This window comes from Trachurus japonicus, chromosome 24 (genome assembly GCF_045865225.1).
Source record: "Trachurus japonicus isolate A0001 chromosome 24, Traja_1.0".
Classification (NCBI taxonomy): Eukaryota; Metazoa; Chordata; class Actinopteri; order Carangiformes; family Carangidae; genus Trachurus; species Trachurus japonicus.
This window is the reverse complement of record NC_140930.1, coordinates 7,097,673-7,110,067: the sequence shown is the minus strand read 5'-3', so window position 1 is coordinate 7,110,067 and position 12,395 is coordinate 7,097,673. Positions and strand designations below refer to the sequence as shown.

Sequence of the window (12,395 nt, the reverse complement as noted above, 5' to 3'; positions counted from 1 at the left end):
AGGAGCCAGTGGCTGCTATCTTACCGTGGCCGGGGCATGTGGAGACGTGTGGACGCTCCTCAGGTCTCGCTCCATCGGATGGAGGAGACGACACTGGGGAAACTGGGAGCTGTGGGAGGTGGAGAGACAGGACAGGGACAGAAGAGAGAGAGAGGGGGGAAAGGATATAATAAAGAAAAGAAACTCTGTGGCACACTTACTTATACAAACAGGTTGGACCTGTGAAGATTCTTTTCATATGTAAAAATTACTTGACTTCATGTATGTGCTGTGTAGTGTTCAACTTTCATATTTGGGAACATGTCAGGCACAAAATGTCTCCTGGTTCACTGAACATTTCCACACCACACTTGTGTAAGCTGCAGATTTTACATGCCAGTCAGCAACAACACATGCACAAGATGTAACAATGGGTAAAATTACATAACAATTAGAATTACAAACAAATGCATTTAATCAAGATAACGTGTCAGAATCAAAAAATTGAGAAAAAAAAAAAAAAAGATTGAATAAAGTTGGTTAAAACCTATTTTGCAGCTGGGTAGTAAACAGTGCAGCGTTCTTCATATCTCTAACCATAGAGATATGAAGAAGCTTTGTCAAAGGAAACAGACCTATCACAGATCTACACAGAGTTTGATAAACACATGAGAACTGACAGAGCTGATGTTTGACCTACATGTACACAAACACAGACACTCTGACGCACACACACACACACACACAAATATACATTCACCTATACATTCATATCCTGATACACACTATATATTCTCACATGATGAGTGTGCTTAAATACATACAAAAGCAGAAAGATGAGCGGACTAACATGGTGACAACGGCCCCACCCTGAGGACAGCACGCGTTACTGACGGGTTTGGAGATTTAGGTTCCACAGCTCTCTCTTCACTTTTATTTAAAAACCAAATGAGGGATTAGTATCTTTAGGAGGAACGGTGTTTGTTCATAACGCAGAGTCTTCACTCACGTCCTTCTGCACCATCATCAAACCATTCAGTGACTGGAGGGTGGAGGCCTTATCATCTTCTTTCTCCACTCATTACTGCGATCTAACCTTTAATTTTTCACCTTCTACATTCCTTAAGCGTTTTAATTTGTTATATTTCTTGTATATGTGTATATTTGTCTTTATTGACCTTCGTTCACTTTATATTCTCTATTCTTGGAGCAGCTATACTACAGTATATTGTTATTTCCTCCTGTGGATCAATAAGGTGATCTGTTATCTGAACTTCACTTCGTCACTTTTGGGACTGGGTGAACTTTTATTAAAAAAAACAACCCCAAAAAACCAACATTTACAAGTAAATATAAAGAGGTGTCTGGAATAAACTTCATTCATTTAAAGGAATCCAGATCCAACCACTGATAGCCGGATCTTCTCCACTCATAAAGCACCTACCTGGTCTGAGTTTATCAGCATCAGCGCAGGAGGTGAGCCGCTCCACAGAGAAAACATGTAGACAGGAAATGTCAAACCTTCAAGAGGCAGAGAGGAGAAAGAGGCAGAATAATGATTATCAAGTAAGATGATCAATTTCTGAGAGCTAGAGCTGAAGGGAAACACGAGCTGAGGCCAAACCACTGACCAACATACAGTATTTCCACACACACCGATTATAATAAGTTACGAGACAAGTCTCCTGGAACACCTGTGCGGGCAAAGTAAACAACTGTGTGAGTGTGTCTATGTGTGTGTGTGTGTGTGTGTGTGTGTACTGTTGTCATCGTTACTGCTGCTTTAGGGAAACAGTAACCAAGCCTGTCACTTTCTTACAACTGACACCTGAGGCACGATAAATACAAGCGTGCAGAAAATCACAGAGGCAGAAATGAAGCCGACGGCTGATGAGCCAACCCAGCTTCATTGTAGTTTTTACACAACTGAGTTCTGCTTTCATCACCGACTAGTCTGTCTTTCACACCAGTTGCTCAAACACACAATTTTGCTCAAGCTAGAGTGTCATATGGTGGAGGTTACATAAAGTGTTTCCGATCCCACTAGAGACCATGGCACACCATGTTCTGGTATATTCCACCGCCGTCTGAGGCCGTCGGCCCGAGTGTCGTCGGAGCGCGGAGCAACGCACAACGTCTCACTGTGGATCTGCAAAGCCCAACAGGTCAGTGAACGCATCTGTTTGTGCTGGAGAGCACGACTGCAGTTTACATTGAAAGTAATGCACTTGATACACAAGCTATGTTGGTGTCATTTCCAAATTGGACAATGTAGTTTAAGGCTTAATCATTTTGTTTATTCATTTGCTGCTTGGATAAGAAAAACATGACTGTGAGAATATGATGTGAAATCATTGTCATGGAAAGAAAAAGACTAATTAGTAACACAATAATGCACAAAATGGTAAATGTCTGCAACAAAGACTTTGATTTTTCTTTTTACTTTTTTGTTGCAATATACATAAACAATTTAATGTTTATATTGTTCTGGTTAATTTCCCATTCACCATTGTTTCGGCTTAGCTTTAGATGTATATACAGTATATTCAGATATTTATGTAATAGGTGGCTATTTTTTGTTGCCATGTTAGTGTGAATGGATCCAGCAAAGAGCACTCTTCTCACTTTGCTTTTATTTTTTCACACTTCATGTTTGTGGCTTGCCGTCAACCACAATCAGTTGGTTTTCTTTAGGTGACTTGCATATCTCTTTATGCATGCTTTCACACTTCCTTTTGCCGCTGAGAAACATGCACACCAGGCACAAAGAGCTCACTGTGTAGTAACTCAAAACTTTACCCAAGTGGAGAGTATTGTTCTATATTTTTTAGGATGATAGGTGTACAATTAAAAAGAGGAACTCCACACCACTGCGGTGTAAAACCAAGGCTACAGTGACGGATGTATTTAAACATGCACAGCTGATGAACCACATCTGCCAACGCACTCGTTGGTTCTAGTTTAGGTACGGAGGTTTTGTTGCTCATCTAACTTGGAACTGGCCTGCTGTACGACCTTACATCATTTGAGACAGAGTGTGACCAACTGTGTGTTGTTGGGTCTTAGAGTTGTTGTTTGTCAGTGAAAACAGCTGAGACTACTTGAACTTTTCTAAATACACTCCACCCACCCTGTGGGACGCTTTGGCTTCAGAAGCGCTACCTTAAAAGTGCGGTTTGGACTTGATCTTCACACAACTTTGACAAATTATAAATTGTTTGAAAGCTCCTGATTCTATCTGTGCACGGCATTTTAAGACCCTCGTGTCACTGCAACGGCTTTTGGCACAGAATAGATTCAGACTTGTCTAATGGTCTTTCAACACTAAAGCTAATCTTTGCTTTATTGGCTGAAGATGCTTAGATAGATATCCACCCCAAAAAAATGTGAAAAGAGGATGTGGGTCAGAGACTATTTCAGTTGTCATTCAATCATCTGTGTTCCACTGAACTACTGAGCGTGGTAAAAGTATTCCACAGAAATATTTGAATAGATGCAAAGTCTATACGTAAATAGTCCTCGATGTCTTCAGACTGTAAATTCTTTGGTAAGAAATGAGTTTTGTCTGGTCACAAGCATGGATGTGATCATGTTTTCTGACTGTATTTTAACCCTATTAATTGCAAATGAAATCTGAAATCTCGTCAACAAAAATGTATCTATGCACAGTACGGACAATCTTTTTTGTTCTGTGCATTAGTGTCGTCAACAGAGTTCTCTCTATATGACATGAAACGTGAAATGTTGTTTAAAGGAAATGTTTTCCAGTCCCATCACCATCAGCGTAACGCTTGACATGTGCAGACAGGATGGTTTCCTATAGACAGCCACCTGAGGAATTTCACAAGCGCTGGCCCCGTTCTGCAGGAAAACACCTTAAACATCCAGTTTCCAGGCAGTAGTTTCTGGGTAAAACAGACTAGAGATGTGTCACTGTCATTTCAGTGTCAATACCAGCTGCATCAAGTGTAAGGAAATCTCAGTGCATTGTAGGCGAACTGAGACGAACCTCAGTGAGATAATCCTCTCACTTTAAACCACACCTCCAGCTGACTATAAATTCTTCTTTCTCACTCAAGCACCGGTGGAAGCTTCAAGCCCTTACAGACGCACTGAGACGGGGTGTTTCCTCTTTTCTTTTTTTTTTTCAATGTATGCGATGTGTTTACAGTGCATGTTCCCTCAGTGGGTTTTGGCTCAGCCTCAGTCTTGACAGAGCTCCAGGATCGCTGCAAGGCTCTCAGACGGGGACGGCTGCATTTGACGGATCACAGTCAAAGGGGGAACCCGGTGCCTGAGGGGACGAGACTCTGGGTTACACAGGCAGCAACGACAGCCTCCGAGATGAAGGATTTAACCTTGTGATGCCTGTCTGGATACACCTTTAACACTTCTCCTTTCTGTTGCTGTGGTACTATATCATACAGGACTTTGATTGCAACTTCTCCAGCTGCTGTGGAAGCAGGACGACTTCTTTCACTGGTATGTCCAACCAACCAAACATGTCTACAAACGACTCGGTTGACCACTGCAAAGTACCCAACAATGCCACCTACGAAGTCCTCTCCTGGGTGATGATTGGAGAGTTCGTGCTGGGTCTGCCACTCAATCTGTCTGTGCTCTACATCTTCATCTTCAGGTATGAGGAAGCTTAATCTTGCCTTCACTGCTTTTTCACTATTTTCAGAAATAAGATAAGTGTAGAAGCCAAAACCAGACATTTATCTTAGTAAGTGGTGTTAGCATGGCTCATCACCTGAGGGAAGCTCCTTGTATTCAGAGTGATTTAGCCTCAATATCAGAACAATATGAAAAACAATGCTGCATCAGCCATTTTACAGTAGTTGAAAAGGATTAACACACCTCACTTTTAATGACTGTAATTAACCGAAATGTAGGACGCAACTTAAAATGCCAAACATTCAATACAACAACAATTTGACTTCTCTAATGGGACATTAAATAAATTATGAACAAAAATAACGGATATGCAGCCCTGTTGGTTTTTTATGCTGTTTTCACACATTGTTCATGAAACAAGATAAGATGTGTGTTATGACTGGTTCCCCGCCCCGGGTCAATGATGCCTTCTCGGAACAAGGGGAAGCTCAGTTTTGTTCCAGCTGTTATTATTTGATGGTACAGTAATTGTCAGTTGTTGGTTTACAATAATGTTCTTCCCTTTTTAAACTCTTCCTATTACAAAGTCAAAAAGTCCAAATTCTTCAGACTGAGATACCAAACAAGTCTAAACTGTGATTCAACCAGCAACAATATTAGAGTTCCTATGTTTTTATATAATTTCCAATCATAATTACATCTTTTCATCAAAACTGCTGCTGTTTTAAAAAATGATTTGTCAGCCCACTTGTAATACCCTCCCACATGCCCACTGGTTGGGAACCACTATGAGATTTATGGATAAACATGTGGATAAACATGTGGAACACATTGTGCTGTGGATGAAGAGCATCCCAGCAGGCAGTGTGCACAGTCAGCATTTTCTTTGGCACAGTTTTATTATTTCCATCACTGATATAAACATTGAAAAAACAAAAAAAAGTGGTAATTATGAAATCCTAAAATATACAATATAAACACCACATTGGTGCACTGAGTATGCATCAGTTTTTGAGTATTAAATATGATGCAGAGTTTATTCTTGATCCAGAATAAACTTTTTTAGCAGCAAAACAAATATCTGTTTGTTTGTTTTTTCTTTTTTAGATTCAAGTTCTGGAAGAACAAAAGTATTTTCCTCTTCAATATTGTGGTGGCTGACTTCCTGCTGGTGGCCTGTCTTCCTGCCAAGGCCTTTCATTACCACAATGGCATGAGGCGCAGCAGCTCTAGCACGGTGTGCAAGATGCTGCTCTTCATGCTGTTTCTCAATCGAGGAGCCAGCATCGCCTTCCTCATCACCCTTTCCCTTGACCGCTACTTCAACGTGGTCCACCTCGGGCGGAGGAACTTCGTCAAAGTGTTGAAGAAGTCTCCCCAGATCTCCATCATCATCTGGCTGCTCCTGCTGCCCCTCACCATCCCCACCATGGTCAGGACCTTTGAGTGCTGCAACAGCCACGGGCGAAAAGTTGAGACGTCGTACCACGATGTGACGGACACCTTCAGAGAGGTACTTCCTATTTCTGTCTAATGTGGTTTGAATTAGCTTCGTCTTTGAAACCAATAACAACTACAACAACAACAAGGAAAAACACACAAAAGCTACCCACATAATAAAAACCTCAGTATTTTGCACAACCTCTCACAGACTTCCTGTAATGTCGACAGTCGTTTCATCACTGTGAGCCTTAAAGGTTGATCTTTTCCCCTTTGTCTGGGTGTATGAACTACTCGGTCAGTCAGAGTATCAGTCCGAGGCCTGTATACATTATCAATTTATCTATAAGTCATTGGCAGAAAGTTTATCAGCAACAAAGTGTATACCATTTGGGCTCAGTCTTCACTCCCCTCTCTCTTCCCCAACTTTCTGTCAATGTCTGGATCGAATTAAAGGCCAAAGGCCCCCAACAAACCCAGCAGTCTCTTTAATGGTTTGCCATGAGTTTATATATTCAAAGCCATTTTTTTTAATCTCTTCAAGGTCGTCTTCTTCAGCCAGATCATTTTCCCCTTCATCATCCTCGTCTACTGCACGATACGCATCGTCAACCGGCTGAGGAAGAAGACGGTCGGTGAGAAGACCAAACTGAGGAGGGCAGTGTGGGTGGTCATGTCCGTCGTCGTTGTCTTCTCCATCTGTTTCCTGCCTTGTGCCATAGCCAGAGCGGTGCTGCTGAGCGTCAGGCTGTTGGACATTCAGCCTGCAGAGGACATAGTGGTGCAGGTCTACGACAGCCTCATGGTCTTGTCTTACACCGACTGCCTGCTGGACCCGCTGGTTTACTGCTTCTGTAACTCTGGGTTTAAGGATGCGTACATATCCACCTTCTGTCCCACATTCCTTCAGAGGAGGCTGCTGACTTCGGACCCGGCCAAGGGAAACGGAATGACGACAACAACGACTTCGAACGCCAGAACTATTTCTCTGCCAATGCTAGAGAAATGATTTCTGCTTCCCTTAAACTGTGATGAAATCTCTCTGGGAGCATCTGCGATAAATCTACCATTATGCCTCAGGCATGTGGGCGTTTTCACCGACTCTGACAGATATGACTTACTCTCTGGAAGAGCAGGGCAGAACAGTGCTAATCATTTAAGGTTATCACATTTTCTTTATAAAAAAGTGCTAAAAAAAAAACCCAAAACAAACAACCAAAAAAAAAACCAAACACCAGATGCAGTGGGGGTGCAATAAAACACCCGACCTCACATCTGTGCTGCTGAAACACAACATTTCTCCTGATAAACCTCCATTATAGTTTTTATTAACCTTCTACTGGAGCTTTAAAGGCTTTTCTTTCTGCACTTACTTCAATGTGAAATACATATGTTTAACAATGTTATATATGATGTGGAAGTTTAATTTTTACTGCTTTTGGTTGTTAAGTCCTCCGTGCCTCTCACTGCAATCAACATCACCAGAAAAAAGGTGTAACAGTCAAACAGACAAAAGAGATGTGAGATAAAAGATAAGTGAGCCAGGTGTTATTAAAGAAGCGTCTGCACAAACCACAGTGACTTCAAACACAAGTGTGGGTGTAAGGGGCATTAAAGTGAATTAGTCACTCTCATGGCTTCATATTACGGGGCTGTAAAAACATGTATAAAGATAAGAAACAGTGTGTTGTATGGATTTTTACTTTTTTACGTCATTATTAACTTAGATATATTGGATTATATTTATATTTATTGGGATTTATTCCAACCAGGTGATAAGGAGGTGAGAAGATACAGCATTTCTTTTGTAATTGCATATTAATGTATATGATGTCTCCTGCAATAACTCCTCAGTACTGACGGTATAGTGTAGAAAAGCTGAATGTACTGTTTATTACTTAACCTACTTTGTTGTTTACATACTAGTCCAAATCTGCTGTACTGCACATTTATATTGTGAACTCTGTATATTTACGTTTAATTACAAGATTAATTTTTTTCTGTCTGTGGTAGTGATTTCACTGACAGTTGCTGCCTCTTTATTAATCATTTTTTTTATATTCTAGAGTTTAAAAAAGGTTAAAAGTTATGTAGCAATGCCCACTGCAAATATGTCAAGCCCAAGTGGATGGAGATGTACCGCATGTTCCTCACTCACAGTGTCTACATATTTGGTGATTTGATGATGGAAATTGAATTATTTGTATAACATCAAGATGCTGAGTGGATGTATTTGTATATCACTGCTGTAAATACGCAGAATACAGATGAAACGGTTCATACAACTGCACTGAAGTGGTTTTGGGGCCTTGAGGGTTTGCATGAGAAGAGTGTTTTTTTCTCTGGAAAACACACCGGTACACACACACACACACACACACATGACGAAAACTCTCTTCCTCCTCCTCCAATGGTGTAACATTTCTCCAAACACGCACAAAGAGCAATACCTCCGAATCCCTGCTGTACCCCTCTACATCACTACAATGTCCAAACATCGGCATTGCTGATCTGCCTGCTCCATTTTCCACCTCTTTGCAGGGAGGTGCTTCAGTTTGCTCAGGTTGTGCATGTGTATCTGTTGGCAGTGACTCAGATCACTCTTAAAGCATGAAGTCATCTGCAGTGGGTCAAATAAAACAGCCAATTCCAACATATTTACGCCCTTTGTGTGCAGTTTCTAATTCCCACCTGCTCTTGCTTTATTCTGAAGTGTGATGCCTTTTCTCTGGGCAGTTTAAATGGGTGTTGCAACAGCCGAGTTAGTTGCGGCTGTCAAGTTGAGGCTAGTAGCCTCAGAGCAGGAACACACACACACGGCAACAAAAACAACAACAGAGGAGAAGAAGTATGAGAGCAGACTCAGAGGCAATCAGACACTCAGCAGCATCAGTGTTATTGTTGGTGGCTTGCCTCCAGACAGTCTCCATGCCCTGCCTGATTTTTTTAAATCCTATAATTACTTAATAACTCAACCGCAGACTGAAAACGGATGTAAGAGTTTTATCTAAATAATAAATAACAAGTGATTTTAATTAACCTTTCTATCTTTCTCATCTACTACACTGAATCTGCTATGTGGTCTGAATTTGTTGGGAAGGCTTAGTTTTTTGTTGTACAGGGCATAACAGGAGTGTGTACACTGACCTGTTCCTAGAAGAGTCAGTAGTCTACCCTGCTCCTGCAGAACCTTGTGGATCTGTTCAATTTGCTGCTGAACCACTTCACATGGATGATCTGGAGCCTGCAAAGAAACAGACAGCCTTTAGCTAAGAACTTGACCCACAGAAGAAAGCAGAACATGTCCCATTGACCTTATCAGTGGGGTTTCAGATGAGACGCTTTCCAGGAAATACTGTAATGTGGTGCTCTACTGCTGCCTGGTGGCAAGAAGGAGAACTAATCTAAAAGTCAACATGTTGGATTATCTGGATTAGTATTGTGTAAAGTAAATCCTTGCATTATTTCTGTCTTAAATTCCACAGTGTCACAACATGAATAAAAGCAAACACCCACCTTTTTGTGCTACAAATGACGCCATTCAACAAAATAATACCAATAATATTGATAGAAATCAGTTATAATGACTGGCAAAGTCACAGACATCGTTGTGAGGAAAGAGTTGTCTACTTCCTCTACCTTCAATATGACTATTGAATGTTGGTGCAAAACAGCATGTAAACATTTGGGACTTTTGTGAAATACAAAAAATAAACACTTTAAACTTACTTGTTGCATGGTTTGACTTGTGTTCTTAAAGGCATCAGCACCCATGTTGGCAGTAGTTGGTTGGGATTGATCAATGGGGACAGTGTCATAACGATTGAGAGGAGGATGGGATGTATAAGGGTGAGTCCTGTTCAGCGCTGGCTCTCCCGGAAATGCCAGCAGGCCTAGTCTGTCCCAGCGCTGCTCCACCCAACTGACTCCAGACGTGGATGAGACGGATGCTGGAGAGTGAACTGACTGACTCTGATCTGAATGTGCACTCGTCCTCTCCATGGGTGCTTCAGCAGACATCACAGGCCGATGTTTGCTCACCTTAGGCAACTCCTTTATCCTGAGGCTTTCCTTACCTGGAGGGTAAGTGAACTGTGAAATAAAAAATATCTATCAGGGTTGACTTTGCTGAGATATGAGAGTTACTGTCTGGAAATAATATTTGTGTGCATTTTAAGACTCATACTAAAAGTTTGACAAGAGGGACTTGAAATAAAGTCACACCAGCCACTTAAAGCTGTGTGTGCTTTAAATTGAGTTCTGGTCTATTATCAATTTTGATAATGGTGAATGGTTCACAGTAAGAAAGTTTGGAAATTGAATGTACAATCTGTGTCAGTCAAAGATGGCAGGATTTGACACAAGTAACATTACCACATAGGCTAAAGTAGCACGTACAGCATACACCCTTTAAACGTCGTTAAACGAGCAATGATGAACAAAACTTAAAACATTTTTACTGAAATATGCCACCTTAGTGATGAAATTATGAACCCCAATCAACATTCAAGGTGGAAAACGAATAACCTTTCCACTTTTAATCTTGAAAAGCAGTGACAGAGGACTAGGTCCATAATATTTTGTTAACCGTTAGTTAAAAGTCAGTTACCTTCCGTCGTCGTCAAGCTGAGTTACAGTTGAGGGAAGTTTGCTGTTGCTACGGTAACACATCAATCACGTCGCAACCAGTCACAACACTTGTTTCCGACCTCAGTCTGAAACAAAAAGGTAGCATTTGTAAAAAATAAAATAAAAATAATCCTCGACGGAGAGACTGACTAAAGATAAACAGTACAAAAGGCTACCTCTGTCCAGAGGTGTCACATTTGTTTAGGTACCGGGGCGCAACTGAGAAGGTTTCTTTCTACTTGTTCCCACAGTTACTGCCCCTGCTGCGGACCAGGGTTTGACCTGCGGGGGTGGGGGTGGGAGTGGGAGGGGATCAATCTGACCCTCTTGACTAAGACTTGAACCCTCCAAAAAGGGGCTAAAATAAATGACAAGGAGAGCTGAAGCAATTATATATTGGTGTAACCAGTAAGTGTAAATATTATGTAATATTACAACTGGGAATAATCGTGTGGAACGATTTCTGACACCCCTAACGTGGACTGTACCATTTTTAAAATTTTAGCCGTTAGGTGGGCTTGTCTTGGTTTGTTGTCATCTACCTGTCCTGTCTTGTCCTGGTCAGATCTGTGGTGTCCCGCATCACCCTGACACAGCAGGTAAATGTAAGTATTTTTAGATAATCTAATATCTTATTTTGTAACACATTTCGGCTCACTTGACCGCAGTTTTATTTCTCACTGTCAGAGTTTCTAGGTCAAAATTTTGTGTACCGACTAATTTAGGGGACGGTAGTGTTAGCTAGTCCTACCTTCAACATTAGCTAATTGATGTAAGCTAGCTCATGGCACAGCTCTTCATTTCCAAATTTAGATTGCTATTATCAATTTAAAATGTCAAATATTGTCTAGTTTTACAAAAGATGGTCCTCAGTCATGACACAATGTAGTTCTTATAATAAGCATCCCTTTGTTTTCATTTAGAAAGTCAGTTTAACTGTTGGGTGATTGAACAATATTAAAACACTTGTGTGCTGAGCTATTCTGTTGTTTATCTTGTCATAATCCTTAATTTTTTTCGCAATGGGGAAATTTACAGCATTGCAGCAGCAGACAACAGCAAATGTATAGGACAGATTTAATGGCAATAGCAGTAAAAAGAAAGCAGTATTTGTAATGGAGTATGATTACTATTAAGACAAAATAAGAAGAAATATTTTCATTAACACACATTTAAAGTGAAAGGATGTGTTTCATTTAAGCACTACAACACAGGTTTAAGGTACTGGTACTTTACTTGAGTATCACATGTTTACATTTTATGCTATGCAATACTTCAATGCATTTCTGTTGGATATTTGACTTTCTACTCCTATTCACATGTGACACCTCTATTAAAAACAATCAAGATAGTGTAATGACTGAAGCACTTAAGGGAATCTCATGCTTACACTTAATTGCTTTCCCTTTATTTTTAACTCTTGGCATTTTACAGTTTTATTAACTGGGTGCCTGGTGTGACTCACCTGCAAATGTATGACTCACTGACACAAACTTAGTGATGATGTAATTTATCATCAAGAAGTTCTACCACATCTCCAAGGTGGCAGAACTCCTGGGTGATGGTAGACTAAAGTCCAGTTAAAAAATAAACCTGCACTTACCATGTAGGCTGGTAGGTGTCGCCACAGATAATGAAACAGATCTTCTTGAATTATATTTTTAAATAAAATAATAAAATGACAGTTCTAATACAGCCAACCCTGTGATGCTGTTAAAAACCAACCA

At 40.7% G+C, this 12,395-nt stretch overlaps 2 protein-coding genes across 3 annotated transcripts in view; one reads left to right on the top strand and one right to left on the bottom strand.

The window, feature by feature from the left end:
- Positions 1–10,720, bottom strand: part of LOC146961284 (uncharacterized) — a 31,857-nt gene extending 21,137 nt beyond the window's left edge. For both annotated transcript variants that reach the window (XR_015035173.1, XM_085770393.1), the window contains exons 1-5: positions 10,649–10,720; positions 9,769–10,115; positions 9,187–9,283; positions 1,424–1,500; positions 25–109 (exon numbers count right to left, since the gene is read on the bottom strand). Coding sequence is in view for 1 of the 2 variants with exons in the window: in XM_085770393.1 (XP_085626519.1) it covers positions 25–109; positions 1,424–1,500; positions 9,187–9,283; positions 9,769–10,059 (550 nt within the window). In the remaining variant the exon portion in view is untranslated. The remainder of the gene's footprint in view (positions 1–24; positions 110–1,423; positions 1,501–9,186; positions 9,284–9,768; positions 10,116–10,648) is intronic.
- LOC146961285 (12-(S)-hydroxy-5,8,10,14-eicosatetraenoic acid receptor-like) lies at positions 1,850–9,072 on the top strand. The gene is made up of 4 exons (XM_085770396.1): positions 1,850–2,144; positions 4,407–4,618; positions 5,707–6,112; positions 6,584–9,072. The coding sequence occupies exons 2-4, from the start codon at positions 4,464–4,466 to the stop codon at positions 7,046–7,048; spliced, it is 1,026 nt and encodes a 341-aa protein (XP_085626522.1). The 5' UTR covers positions 1,850–2,144; positions 4,407–4,463; the 3' UTR covers positions 7,049–9,072.
- Positions 10,721–12,395: the final 1,675 nt, after the last annotated feature.

What these genes read in the sequence shown, in the direction of transcription:
- LOC146961285 (XM_085770396.1), top strand. Translation starts at nt 4,464, where the DNA reads ATGTCCAACCAACCAAACATGTCTACAAACGACTCGGTTGACCACTGC. An exon ending in CTCTACATCTTCATCTTCAG is followed by an intron (nt 4,619 to 5,706) that starts GTATGAGGAAGC and finishes TTTCTTTTTTAG; the next exon opens with ATTCAAGTTCTGGAAGAACA. An exon ending in TGACGGACACCTTCAGAGAG is followed by an intron (nt 6,113 to 6,583) that starts GTACTTCCTATT and finishes AATCTCTTCAAG; the next exon opens with GTCGTCTTCTTCAGCCAGAT.